The following is a 13,736-nucleotide window of genomic DNA, read 5'->3' as shown; positions in this document are numbered from 1 at the left end:
GTGGAGGGGACAGCCCGGGGGAGGTGAGGAAAGCCCCCGAGGGCGGCACAGGGTCGCGCCGCCGAGCTCCTGAGGGGACCGCGGGATGGCGGCGCCCGCTCCCCTCAGCCCGGCCACCCCCCTGCGGGCTGCCCGCTACTGACGGGAGGTGGCGGGGGGGGCAAAATGGCGGCGGCGGCGCATGCGCGCGGAGGGCGGCGGCGGCGGCGGCGGCGGGCGGTAGCGGCCCGCAGCGAGCGGGGCCCAGGGCGCCTCAGCCGCCGCCCCGTCAGCGCCCGGCGAGCGGCCCGGACCCGGCCCCTCCCGCGCCGGATGTGATGGCCGCCGGGGCGGGGGGGTGAGCGGCCAGCCGCCGGCGGCCCGGAGCTGAGGAGCGGCGGCGGCGGCTTCTTCTTCTTCTTCTTCCTCCTCCTCCTCCTCCTCCTCCTCCTCCTCCTCCTCCTCGTCCTCCTCGGCGGGGACGGGCGGGCCCGATGCGGAGGAGCCGCCGGCGGGCGCCATGCAGCCGCCGCCGCAGCCTTACGAGTTCTTCGGCGAGGAGAACGGCCCGAAATGGCGGGGGCTCTTCGTGCCCGCCCTGCGCAAGGTCAGTCCGCAGCCGGCGGTGGCACCTGCCCCGCGGCCCCCGGCCCTCAGCCGCTTGGTGCCGGTGTCCCCGGGCGGGGGGAGGCTCCGAGGGGCTTTGGGAGGGAGAGGCGGCCTCCTCCTGTGGGGGACACCCGCTGCGGGAAGCCGCCCGCTTCGTCCCGGGGGGATTCTCCCTGTTTGTGAGGTGTTTTGTAGAGCTGGGCAGCCCCAGTCCATCGCTGGGGGGCCGGGGAGGCTTGGGGATGTGCCCCCTCAAAAATAACAATCAGAATTTGTTTCAGGGTCAGTGGTGTTAAAAGGCAGGCAAGTAGTCCTGTGGCTGGCGTAAAAACCGCTCGTCACCTGCCTGAAGAGTCCTGAGGTAGGGTTTTGCCTCTCCTCCTGAGAAGCCTCCTCCTGAGCTGCCAGCAGTTAAAGCATGAAGCCTGCCCTCGGCACTAACCACCTCCTCCCCACCTGAGCTGGGGCTCCACCACCTTGTCCCAAAGGATTTCACATCCTTACAACTTATTTTTATTGTGCAACACCAAAAAAACGTTAAAGTCACTGGATTAACACCACTCTTGCTGATTCTGTCATTGTATATTTCATTTGGGGCAAAAGAAATAGGACAGGATCTTACTTTCTAAGCAGCAAAAATAAATATTTGATACCAGTGGCTGCCTGTAAAAATTCATAATTGCTTATGGATAATCTTTTTCCTCCTGGGAAAGTTCCTTGTCTGCAGTACCCACCCTTTAGCGTGAAGCAATCGTACCGTAACGTGCATTTCTCCTATGAACATGCAGTATCAGTGAGTCAAAACAAAATTGTATCATTGTTCCAGTTTCGGGGAGAAAGCCAGTTTGAAAATCCTGTTTAAAAGATGGAATGCCCTGATATCGGCGCTGGGGATTTTTAAACCGGGCTATTTCTGCAAATGCCTGAGTTATTGTTTTGTTTACATCTTGCACTTTCACTTTGGTAATGAGATGAGAGCGTGCCCGTTATTTGCAGGCTAGCCTAAAACTGTTTCACGGAGCTCCCAGTGTGCATAAAGCAAGCGACTGTTAGTTTCTGAACTTATAAACTGTTATTACAGCATTCAAATAGTTGTAAGCTAATTCTGGGTAGGTTTGAAAAATCTGCATGTCAGCCAGTTTAGGTACAATCCTGTCAAACAGCATGCTTTTGTGATAAAAATGTTAAAGTCTCTTAAAAGCTTCAGAAGCTTTTTAGTTAAATACCTGGAATCAGAGTTAGCTGAACTTCTAAACTGCTCTTTCATCACGGTAACCGATGCTGCAAGGGCAGAGATAACATTCTATTTCCCATTTCTGAATGTTTGTTTTGTTTGGCTTTGTTTTTTAAATGAATGCTTCTTGAGAAACTGGGAACAGAAAAAGAGGAAAGATTTTGTTTTTCATTGTGTGTGTTAAGGTATGAGAAATCTTAGTTCTAAAATAGAGAAAGACGTGGGGTTGGATAACAGGTCAGTACGGTTCACCAACACCAACAGTATTTTCTTGCTGCTTGAGCTTTAAGTCCACAACTTGCTTTGAAGAGCTCGGCTCTTTCATGGTGCATTCAGCTAGTTTAAGGTCGCTTCTTATCAAAACACTTTTAAACTCTTGCATTTGCATTTAATTCCGTACAGCTGACTCTTGACAAATGGAAAAAAACCTGTTGAAATACATTAGTTCTTTAATATGTAGAAAAGGTGAGAATCTGTCTTTTGCACAATGCTCTGCATGCATTTAGGCAGGTAGATATCCTTAAGATGGTAAAGAGTGCCAAATCATGCCCACCAGTGGGAGTCTTCTTATGGAAAAAAAAAAAAACAAGCAACAAAGCTAAACAGCAGGACATTACTAAAACAGATTTTTTGGTTTACTTTTTTAATTATTTTATATTTAAATCACCATATCCCTAGCACTGGTACCTTAGAATCCAGTTAAGTTGACATTTTTCAAGTAGTTTCATGTATTCACTCTTTTCCAGCTGGTAGATTTATAAGCACGTCCCTACTCTGAAGCATTTTATTTTCATCTGTTGCTGTGCTGGAAACCTTCTAAGTAGGAAGTGAATATAATGGAACTCATTATAAAAGTGCTGTCAAAGTAAATGAATCAGAAAAAAACCCAATGATTTTTTGCTTGCTTGCATTGTAGTTACTAGAAGTGCAGTTTGTAGTAAGTAAAACACGTTTATGGTCTGAGCTTTGGGAAGGTGTTTAACCTGGGAGCTGACTTGAGGAATTAAAGGGTCACGACACCTGTCAGATAACTCTGGCAGCGTGCAGGCGGTTGCTGCAGTGGCACCACGCGCAATTCAAGCTCCCTGCCAGCACTGGGTTCACACCAAACACTCGGCAGTGGGCACCAGCACTGCTGCTTGGTGGCTTGCTGCTGCTCTGGGGGGCTGCAGGTGGGCAAGGGTCTTCCCTGTGCCCCCCACAGCCAGCGGGAGCTGCCTCCCGTGGGACCACGAGCCCTCCGTGGGGAGCTTCCCCTGCCCCGAGGATGCTGGAGGAGAAGGCGGTGCTCGAGGGTTTGCGCTCTCCCTTTTCGCAGGTTTTTGTTGTTTGGGGGTGGTTTGGTTTTGGTCGTGGGGTTTGCTTTTGCTTTCGAGTGTTTGGGTGTTGTTTTTTTTTCAAAGCCCGATGGGCTTTGAAGAGAAAGATGTCAAATTATGACACGTGTTTCTAAAGTTGGCATTGCAGTTTTGTAACCCTGCTTCCGCGTACAGAAGTGGTGCCAAATCTTGTTCTCGCTGATTGTAAGCTTTCTTCCTGATGAAGCTGTCCAGAACTGAAATGACTTTCCAAGGTGATACCAGTCGTTTGATGTCAGATCTATCAATTTTAGGGTGGGATTTTGGGGGACCCTGAGCAATGAAGTGTGAGTCTCAGTGGTAACACCTGACTGTGTAACTCCCACCAACCCACTACGTTATCAGTTTTAATATACCAGACGTGCATTGTGTAAAGCTTTTTGGGATTGAAAACTTACTTATGCCAGATGCCTTCAATTGCTACCCGGAATAAAGTTTTATTCCAGTTATTTGGAGCAAGTTTTCAGAATTAAACAGGTAACTGCTTAGAAATAACAGGCATTTTTGAAAAGGATGCGTAATGACGTGTATACAGGGATTAATTTGCCCTAAAATATTCTTTGTTTTCTTAACATGCATTAGCATTTGTGCGTACTTTTACAAATCCAGTGGCAAATTAAAAATATTTTGTAAACAAGAGGTGTGTAGCCAATTGCTTTGTTCTTTCTTGAATTTCTCTAAATCAGATTCACGAGCATCTCACAGGCATCGTTGTGTTGATTTTCTCCATCAACACAACCAGAAACCATTAAGGCTGCGGGCCCTGCGCGTGTAATCGGGGCTCCGTAGGCTACTTGCGTTTTCTAAAACAATTCCGCTATTGCTCTGGACCACTCATCAAATTTCTAGAGCATGACTAAAGGGTTTACTCTTAGCAAATGTTGCATTCAGAACTACAAAAGACCTCGCTGAGGACATTTCTGAAGTTTACGGTGGTCCGGCGCTTCGCGCTGCTGTAAAACCCCGGGGAGCTGAGCCTGGTGACCCCGCTCTTGTGCAAGGCTGCGTGGCGAGGGTTTCCATCGGTGCTCGGCTACGTGCAGGGGCTGCCCCCCTTCCCTCCCTGCTCTGCCAAGTGCACTTCACGACACATTTTGCATTGCAGGGTCAGGCCGCCTTGGGTTAGAATTATTTAACGCCTTACAATTCCATTACAGGGCATTACTGTTTAATGCATTATCATTTCGACAGCGATATCGCTTCCCATGTTATGGTGCTTTAAAATAATAGGGATGTTTGGTTTTGAAGTCTGTTAGGTCACTGAGCTTCTAATAAATATAATTATCTGTGCTCCGGAACCTGGACTTCTGCAAACAGGAATTCCTCTGCGCCATTCTGCATGGGAGAGTGGTGAACCAGGGAAGCGATGGCGATGCTAAAATAGAAATTACCTGTGAAATACGCACACCTGGACAATTCTGAAGCACAGATACCAGCTTGCTCACAATGGAGAAGTGGATGGAGGAGGTGCGGAAAGGAACACCGAGTCCCCGTGAAGTGCTAGCCGCCAAGCCTTCGTTAGACAACAGGCTAATTCCTCCAGACCTTTTGTATCCCTGGTGGGGGTTGGGTATCTCCGAAGGTTGGGTTTGGTCCCTTGCTTGTGAGCAGACTGATTTTTGTTGTTGCATAAATATTGACTGTCATAAATATCAGTAGGAGCCAAAGGGACTGGTCCCTCTACTTACATCCCCTTTTTCATGCTTTTTTCTCCTCGCTGTTGCACTGTTCAGCGTAAATGCCATCCCTGGGCTTTGCAGTTGGCACAAGGTAGCAGGAGAACTTTCTCAGGCAGCGGCACGAAATGGAGGTAGCTGTAGATCCGAGGCACGTACAAGTAGAAGGAAGAGTGCCGTTGTATTTGGCAGCAGCTGGAGGAACGCTTCCTCTAACAGAACGGCCCCGGGCTGCTTGCTGCGTGCCCGACCTCGTCCTTGCGCCTTTGGTCGCCTTTGGTCGTTTGCCCCTTGGGCATCGCGTGCTGGGGGAGCCGGGCTCAGCCCCCGGCCTCTTGTGCCCTCCTGCCAAAGCAGGGCTGTCCCCCTGTTGCCCTCAGCACCTTTTCCATGCCTTGTACAGGTCCAAGCAACCTCTAAACCTCATCTCCGCCCGTGTCCTGCCGCACGCTGAAGCCCAAAAAAAGCAGGCGAGCAGCATCTTCTATTTCTTCTCTCTCCATGGATTTCACACGTATGCTGAGTGAACTTCGTCACCAGGTGCGATATTTGTCTGCTATCTTTAGTTTTTCACATCTTTTTTTTCCTCTTCACATAGTGCGAGCATTGTCTGCTGTCCTCAGGAGAAGCTGCCGAGCCCGCAGTTTGCCTTTGCAGTTACCTGGGGCTGTTTCTGCCAGGCTTTCCTGGTGAGCCGCTGCTGCCGTTCCTGGAGGGCAGGGGCTTTTCGTGTCAGGAACGTGCCGAGCACTGTTCCTGAGGACAGGTGTCGTTCCCGTTTCCATATCCTCTTTATTCTCCTGACACTTGGCGTGGTTTTTGGGTGGCGTTTTAGTGACCGTGCGTTTCTCAGAGAAACGACTCTGCTGGTCTTCACCGTCTCCAGATTTAAGCTTTATTCTTTTTTCCTTTCCTTTGTTTATCACCATTTATCCTTTCTTACGGCATCTTTGTGTCAGTTCTCTTAGCTTCAAATACCACCTCAAAGCTCGCCCCGCTGTCTCCGAGCTCTGCTGACCCGTGCTGCTCACGGATTTATTTATAAGCCTTCGAAGGACCTGAGTGAAAAGTCGCGGGTGTGTTCGTGGTTTGGTCTGAGTGAGTCATTGGTCTGGGGAGGGCACAAGACAAAGCTGCGGGGTGTGGAGTGGAACGGCCCCTGCTCGGGGAGCAGTGCCTGGAGTATCGTAGAGAGTTACAGACCTGGCATCACAGATGCGTGCGCACCGGTCTTGCACTGGCTGTGCTGTTTTCCTCCTGTATCGTAGGGCAGAGGCTGCTCCTAGCTCGGTTGGGGCTTATCTCAGTTTAAAGAAGGCATTTTAACTGGGTGGATAAAATCTAGGTGTTTAATTTTCCATCCGTTTTTAAGATACAAGTGTTTGTGTATGTACAAGCATACGCGTGTTTTTATTTCTGCTTGACCCTCTGCGTAAAAGGACGCGGTCGGGTAGAGAAAGGAGGTCGAGTGCTGGGGTAGAAAAGCAGCGAGCGCGAAGATGTCCGAAACAAAACGTGAGCTGTAGATGAGAGCAGATAGAGCAGAGGGAAGTGCCAGCAGGAGAGCTACCGGAGGAAACACCTCTGGGCGGCGGGCAGGAGCTGCAGGCGGGCGGAGAGGGGTAGGTTGTGGGCAGAGGCTGAGCTCCGGGCTCATGCACAGCGATCCAGCCGTCGGTTCCACTGAGCGCTGTCGAGGTGCCCGGCGTGCTACAGCAGAAGAGGAAGGTGGAGTGGTCTGCGCTTCGTTTACAGTTTATCAGCCAGCTGCACGCCACATCAGTGCGTGCCTTCTGTCTGCGCCACGCACGAATCCTGGCCTCGATCTCGAGGCTGCGTTCCTCGGTGCCGCCCGCCGGGATGTCCTCCCGTGCGCCCTCTGCTCTGCTCTCCTCCGGCCGTGCGGCCTGATGGCGGGCAAACAGCTGATGGTGAGGAGGTTTGGATCTGTGCTGGGGCGGGGTAGGAAGGCCGCTGGACGCAACGCCCCTGTGCGCCGTCGCCTCGCAGCAGCAGCACACGTGTGCGAGGCGGAACGGCTACACAGGTGGCTGGTCGGCATCCGAGGTGCTTCTCGTAACCGTGTCGAGTGGGTGCCTCGTTTTGGCAACATCAGCCATTCGGAACGGCAGTGAAAAAGCTGCAGTGCTGCCGTGTGTCAAGTCGCGTCTCGCTCGGGAGCCGGCTCCGCGCTGTGCCTCTGGCAGCAGTCGGTACGGGCGGGTTTGGGAGAGACGGGCGGGCTGGGGGCTGCTGTGCTGGGCACGAGGGTAGAAAGCAGCACAGTTAGGTTAAAAAGCTGATGTTGCATTTTTATTTGGGATGTCTCTGCAAGTCTTGAAATCTTTGGGTTTCTTTCTAAATGCCTGCAATTATGCCTGGAAACTGGGAACGCTGGTGCTGTCATTTTTCAGTAAATAAGAGCGTCAGAGGCCTCTGAGCTGGTTTCCCCCCTCCTCTGGCATGTGATGGTAAAGCATCCCGACTAAGGGATTAAAAACACCTTCAGAGCAGCCGTTTTCTGCTTTTAATGGTCAGTGTTATCTTTAGAAAAGATGAAAAGGAATAAAAACCCAACCTAAAATTCGTCCGATTCCTTTTTTCTTCCTCCTAGCTTTCAACATCCTGGTACAAGGCAGGCCCAGAGCTACTTTCTTTGGCTGGGAGGTGTTTTCATCACCTTGGACACAGCGTATAGAAATCCTGACAAGTGCTGGCAAGGCTGTAACCAGCACGTGACAGTAAACATTAACTTCTATGCACTAATTATTTTTTCTTCCTTCCAAATTTATATGCTATGTTCCTCAAGTAAACAAACAGCCTTGCGAAGTTTTACATGTCCTCTGATCTGGCATCACTGTGTTTTTATGAGGCAAGTGAAATATAAATCACTTCTGAGTTGAAATCAGTCACTGTGGGAAAAGGGGAGCGAGTAGTTTCTGTTACAAAGAGTTCACAATTTAAACATGCAATTTATGAAACCATCCTGGTGGCGTAGTGGGCTTAGAAGCGTCAAAATCATGCTAACAGTTTTTGTGGTGGCACTTTTTAGTTGGAGACTTCTCGTTCTGAAACTTCTGTTAATGCTGGAGTTCTGTCTTCTGAAACTGTAGGTTTGTTTTGAGTATAGGTAGAGAAGTGGGACGTCGTCATCTGCTCTTTCAGGAACATGACAGTGCATGGTTTTGGTGCTGTGTGCTGCCTACAGACTCGATACGCACGTCCTGGGTTGGGTTGGGTTGTTTTTCTGTTTTGTTTTTTAAGAACAACCTCTTGGTTTGCACGTGTTGTTTCCGTGGAACAACTGGAGCTTTCGGAATGTGCTTTTACTACCAAAATAAGTGTATTATGTAAAAATATATTTAGGCAGCATAGCCAAACTGCGGGCTTGTCTCAGTAGTACAGGCTAAAAAGAAGTTGCAGTTTTGACTCTAATATCTTTTCCTCAGCTTTTTGCTGTTCCAAATACAACGCTTTGGCCCTTGCTTTTATACTCAGCACTTCAGAATTTCTCCAAGTCCCGATATCACTGAGATTCAGACTTCAGGCCGGAGCTCCTGTGGGTCAAAATTAAGTGTGCCCCTATATTAGCTCTACGAAGTAAGATGAGTTTGTTTCCAGTCCTAATGCTGTTGGTTATCTCCTTGAAAAGTTTTCGTCCTTGTCTTAACACACGTCTTCCCAAGGGGCTGTAGGGATTATTAAAATCTCACCGAGAAGGAATTTTGAGCCTGACTTCATCTCCGCAGCTGCCTGTTTCCTCTGCAAGCTGTCGTGGTGCGGCACAGGAGCTGCCTGGGAATGAAGGGTAGGATCTCAGTTTACCTGTGAAGGCTGGGTTATCATCAAATACGCAAGAGTTGGGGGGTGGAGGAGTAGGGAGAGGTGAAGAGGAGGAGCGAGGGAAGGAGCTGTGTAGGAACTCCCACCTAAAATAGGAGCGTGTCCCCCAGAAAGGCCTTAGGGCCACGTTTAAACGCCACGCTTACAGGGCTCCTGCCTGGTACTTCGGTTCCGCTCCTTGGAGCAGCTCACAAAGGAATGACACTAAAAAAATAGCTGGTCCCACTGATCTTCATCTCCCTCTTTAGTGACCTCAGGGTTTCTGCGTAGCTCTGGTGTGTTGTTCCAGGCCAGCCAACGCCGCATGCTCAGGTATTTCAGCCTGGACCTGAAATCAGTGAACGTACCTTCTGTAAGAAATCCGCCCTCAGTAATTCTCCCTGCTTTTTTCCCCTACGTTCAGTGCTTTATCAAACATCCTCTCCTTATTTTTTTACTTCTTTATCAGGGTTTAGATGAATTCTGCAAAAATAAGTTCTGTTTTGAGGCAGCAGTCTCTGATTTGCATGGCTGGTGCACGGCCTCCCGAGCTGTCTCTTTGGTTTGCCCATGTCTCACGATCAAATCGTTCGTTTGCAGTTCTGGCACTTGGGCCCAAAGGACTTCTCCCAAAGGCAGTGAATACTCGAGCGATGATCTCTGTGCTGCTGCAGGCAGCATCGTTTGAAGTGGAAGCTGATTTCGGAGTCCCCTGGGAAGGGCTGGCTCACCCCAGAAACACCGGGGTTTGGTGCTGGACTCGCTCCTTTTGAAGCAGAGTTGCCTGCGGTCCTCACATCCGTGCTCGTCGTACGAAGCTGAGATCTCTCTGGTGTTTGAAGAGGACTCCTCTGCTTGTCCTCACACTTAGGTATCCACGTGCTCTTGAGAAGGCTGAGGAAAGCCTGGCATGAGCTGCTCAGACTCACAAACTGAAGTCATTTTCCTTGTGGCACCAGTTTGCGTTTTGAAGACGAGTGCCCCTTGTGAGAGGAGGAGGATGGCTGCGGTCAGCATTGGAAGCTTTCCTTCCCCTCTTAAGGGAGCCCAGCTTCCCTTCCTCATCTTCCAGCTCCTCTTCTTGTCATTTCCGTGGAGCATCTTTGAGGGTTATTGTGTGGAAAACGTCACTTCTGCTTATTTCCTACTTAGGTAGCCAATGCTTCTGCCGTGGTAATGCTCTGCGGAGGGATGCGTGGCAGGACCTTCGCCTGATGCTTCCTGGTTTTCCATTGTTTTGTGAGTTAAACTCTTGTGCAGGAAGAACGTGAAATGTTCCTGTATTACTGAAAACCTGCAGCCTGCAGCGAGTGTTTTCAAAGAGTGCTTTGGGTTTTCTTGAGTTTATTTTTTTCTTTCGGTAGTATCTGAGCTTGTGTACACTTCAGCTGCACAACAGCTAAACGAAGCCAAGAACTATTCGTATTTGAGGTGCAGAAAAATAAGTGATGCCTACAGGTCCACACACCAACTGTGACAGAACCGGGTGACTGGATTAGAAGCAGCGGGTGTGCTCCCTGCTCTCAGCTCACAGCTGCCTTGGTAATGCAAGTCTTCACTTGTGGTTTTGGAGGAAGGGTGCCAGTGCGGAACCGAGCCCTAGAAGCACGCCTTGATACCTGGCCGGGCATCTTTCCCAGGGCATAGCACAGGAGCCCGCACGTTCGGCCGTCCTTTACACCACCACAGCACATTACCTTGATTATCAGCCCCGTTACGGTTAGCACCAGGGTAGGTCTTTGCATTTTTGTCGTCTCCCTCTGCTCCCCTGAGATGTTTTCCCCATCTGTGCTACCCGTCCCTGAGGCCTTTGGGCTGCAAACTGAGTGCCCCGAGCATACTGCTGTGAAATTATTGGTTGTTTAACTTGGAGGAAGCCCCCTCAGCCCCTCCGTTTGTGCACTTGCCCGTGGTCTTTGGATGGATGGATTTCAGAGGAGCAGAGGTTGACCCAAAGACGTCTTCTGAAAAACCACCTAACAGCTTGTCTTGTGCTTGAAACCACGTACAGAATAATGGCAGTGTGGGTATGTGCCATTCCTTTTTTGAAGTGATTAACATATAATTTGTTTTGGGGTAAGTAGGGAATTTCCCTGGATTGCATTTATGAATCTTCTGGCTGTAGTTAAAGATCGAGTTAGCGCTTTCCTGACCGAGATGCGCCAGGGAAAACTGAGTGTATAGGCTAACACTTGAGGGTGTTGGGTTTTGTTGTAAGGTCTCCCTCCTTGCTGTAGGTATTTCATATCTCTTTCTCACACCTCAGACAATGTTTCGTGTTCATTTCAGTTCATTTTCTACGTCACTTTCTGGTTCTCAGGCATCTCAGAGAGCTGTTGCAGCCCTTGCCCATTGTCGTGGCCATGGCTTTTTGTTGCCATGGGTTTTTATGATTGCCTTAGTTCAGTGCCCTGCCAGCCTGGTTAGCTCTTTCCCTGATTTCCTTGCTTGTTAAGTCTTTTCCTGTCCATGTTCCTCCTCTGTTCACAAATCACCCAGTACTCATTGGTAGGGTTAGCAATAATTGTTTCTTACTCATTCTGTGGATGAGTAACTGTGGAATTACTTACAGGGATGGTTTTCAGTGCATCTTTAGCAGAAATCTGCCTGGGCTTAAAATTTCTTCCTGGTGATAAAGGCTGAACAGATTTTAATTGAATAGAGGCACCAACGTTGCAGCAGTAGGAATTGTCAGCTTAACAACCCAGGAAAACTTGGGGGGAATTACTGGAAGTATGCAGATTTGCAGCAGGACAATCCAGGGGTACTCTGCTTTCAGTACGATTCATCCTTCTGTGCAGCTTCTGAATGAAAAAAAAAAAGACGTAATTTTTTTTAATTCTTTTGGACAGGTTCAGCAACAGGTTCACCCAAACCTTTCAGCAAAAGAAGATTCCCTCTACTACATTGAAGAGTTGATACTTCAGCTGCTAAACAAGCTGTGCATTGCTCAGCCACGGACTGTCCAAGATGTAGAGGTAAGGTTAGACACTGGGGAACCAAGGGCTTGCTTTACTGAGAGAAACAAAGATATTCTGACCAGTGCAGGTCGGAGTTAAAGCGAGATGAACCTGAAGAGTAGAGCTTGGTAACACCACTTTTTTAAAAGATTATATAGCATTCAAATTTCATAGAGCATGTTTAATTGGAAATTCCTTTTCTTATACAGTGCTTCAGAATAGAAATGGAGGATCTTTTTTCTTTCAGCATTGTTTTTGTAAATGCAGAATGCTCTGAAAGATTTTTCTGCTGCTTGAATACACCTTGGACTCGAGAGTGAAAGGAGGCTGTGATTTTTTTCCTGCTCTTTGACATTAATATATGGAAAAAAATAAATGTTGTAATGAAAGGTTACTGTTGTTAGGCCTGGATTGTGCAGCTGAGGGAATAGAGTTGTGTGTTCCTGGAACTTTATTGAACTCACTGAGGCTCTTGTATTATTGCAGCTGTCTGCTTTTGTGTCCTCAGTTACAAAATGAGAGCTTTAATGGAGTACGCCTCAGTATACAGTCTGGAGGGAGAAAGTGCTTTCATGTAGCTGTGATCCATTACAGCTTTGCAGAGTATTACTTTTACATCAGTCTATATGTCTAGGATTTTCAGCCTAAAACAAAGTGAGGTCCTCATCTACTATTCTCAGTGTTCATCCTGGAAATAAATAAGTATTTACAAAATAATTGCCTGAGGAGATTCAGATTTTTATTAGATGCAGTAATCACCCTTTAGTCAACATTGAGTCGATTCATTAATTATTAATTGTGGTTTATGATTAATATATTTTGTAATACTGATGCATAAAGATTACAGTATGACTAAATAAAAGTAAAATTTAATAGTCCTCTACTAGCTCTCAGGATTGTTACTACCTTGAGTCTGGATTTGAACCTTAGATGTGAAGTTGAGAAATACCGTGTTCTCTCTCCAGTTCCCAGCTGATAAATCAGTGCACAGGACGATTTGAGATAGCACTGATTATTTTGCCCACTAACTCCATGATTTTCTGCTTCTGAGTCATGAGATGATAAAATACCCTGTGTACATAGGAATTAATAGCTTTTTGTTAGGTCATGTATATGCTCCACAAATTACTGTGTGCGAAGCTGCACACCATACACACAATCTTCTGAGGAGACTGACGGCTCTCCTTGTGCATGTGAATATCACAGCAGACACTAAATCCCGTGTATTGTATTTTAAATATACCTGCCGTTTTAAAGCTGTGATCAATAAAACATTGTTGTACTTGGCAATACAACAGTTATTTAACGTACAAACACGGAGTTCTGTTTAAACAGCAGTAACACGTTCCCCAAAACTTTATTATTCTGTTGATCAATAAATTCAGACTCTTCCAGAGCAGGGAGGTAGAATTCAATTCAGTGTCAAGGTTTGCTGGTGAGGTTGCACTGCCAGCAGGCATCTGAGAGGCCCAAATGAAGGCTTTTGGCTCTGCTCCTCGGCTGTTTTTAGCTGTTGAGAGAAAACATGAGAGCTGTGATCTCTAAAGTTTATCACGCAGCTATTTACATAACAGCCTGGAGTTAAGGGAACTATTTGTGCATAACGTTAAACGTAAGTATTTGCAAGATCTAAAATCTCAAATTATAAACGTTTTATAAATAGTAAAAGCCCTTCAAATTGTTCCCAAAAGTGCTGGCAACCAGTAAAGTCCTCGTGCACGTGATACTTGTTATTCGTTGAAGGACATCTGAATTCCACATTTTACTCGTGACCTCCTGGTAGCATCTCAAGGAAAGTTCACTTGGTAAAACCAGTCTGTAGCTTCAGGCCGCTGTCCAAGAAAGGTCCCAGCGCGTTTGCCTGGCACAGGCAGCTGACACGGACAGCTGAACATGGAAAGGCCAAGTGCGGATACTAAAAAGCTGCCGCTAGGAAGACCTCAGGCCTCCTGTGAAATGTCAGAATACATGCAAAAATCCTTTTCTCAAAGGGAGACGTAGATTTCACCATCTTTCTCGAATCATTCTGTAGCTAACCTATGATGGAGCCATGGCAGTTGCAGTGTCCTGGAAGACAACTCACTTTCCTTTTGTGTTC

At 48.0% G+C, this 13,736-nt stretch overlaps 1 protein-coding gene across 2 annotated transcripts in view; it reads left to right on the top strand.

Moving 5' to 3' along the window:
• The first annotated feature begins 254 nt into the window (after positions 1-254).
• Positions 255-13,736, top strand: part of SOS2 (SOS Ras/Rho guanine nucleotide exchange factor 2) — a 53,370-nt gene continuing 39,888 nt past the window's right edge. Inside the window, exons 1-3 of one of the 2 annotated variants that reach the window (XM_040558263.1) lie at positions 255-394; positions 431-586; positions 11,531-11,656. In XM_040558263.1, coding sequence (XP_040414197.1) covers positions 500-586; positions 11,531-11,656 — 213 coding nt within the window. In that variant the 5' untranslated portion in view covers positions 255-394; positions 431-499. Of the gene's footprint in view, positions 395-427; positions 587-11,530; positions 11,657-13,736 lie in introns of both variants that reach the window. The other variant, XM_040558264.1, reaches the window with a different exon arrangement.

The sequence above is a fragment of the Cygnus olor genome, chromosome 5 (genome assembly GCF_009769625.2).
Source record: "Cygnus olor isolate bCygOlo1 chromosome 5, bCygOlo1.pri.v2, whole genome shotgun sequence".
NCBI classification, from domain to species: Eukaryota; Metazoa; Chordata; class Aves; order Anseriformes; family Anatidae; genus Cygnus; species Cygnus olor.
The sequence above is the reverse complement of the archived record's forward strand: the minus strand, read 5'-3'. Positions and strand labels throughout refer to the sequence as shown.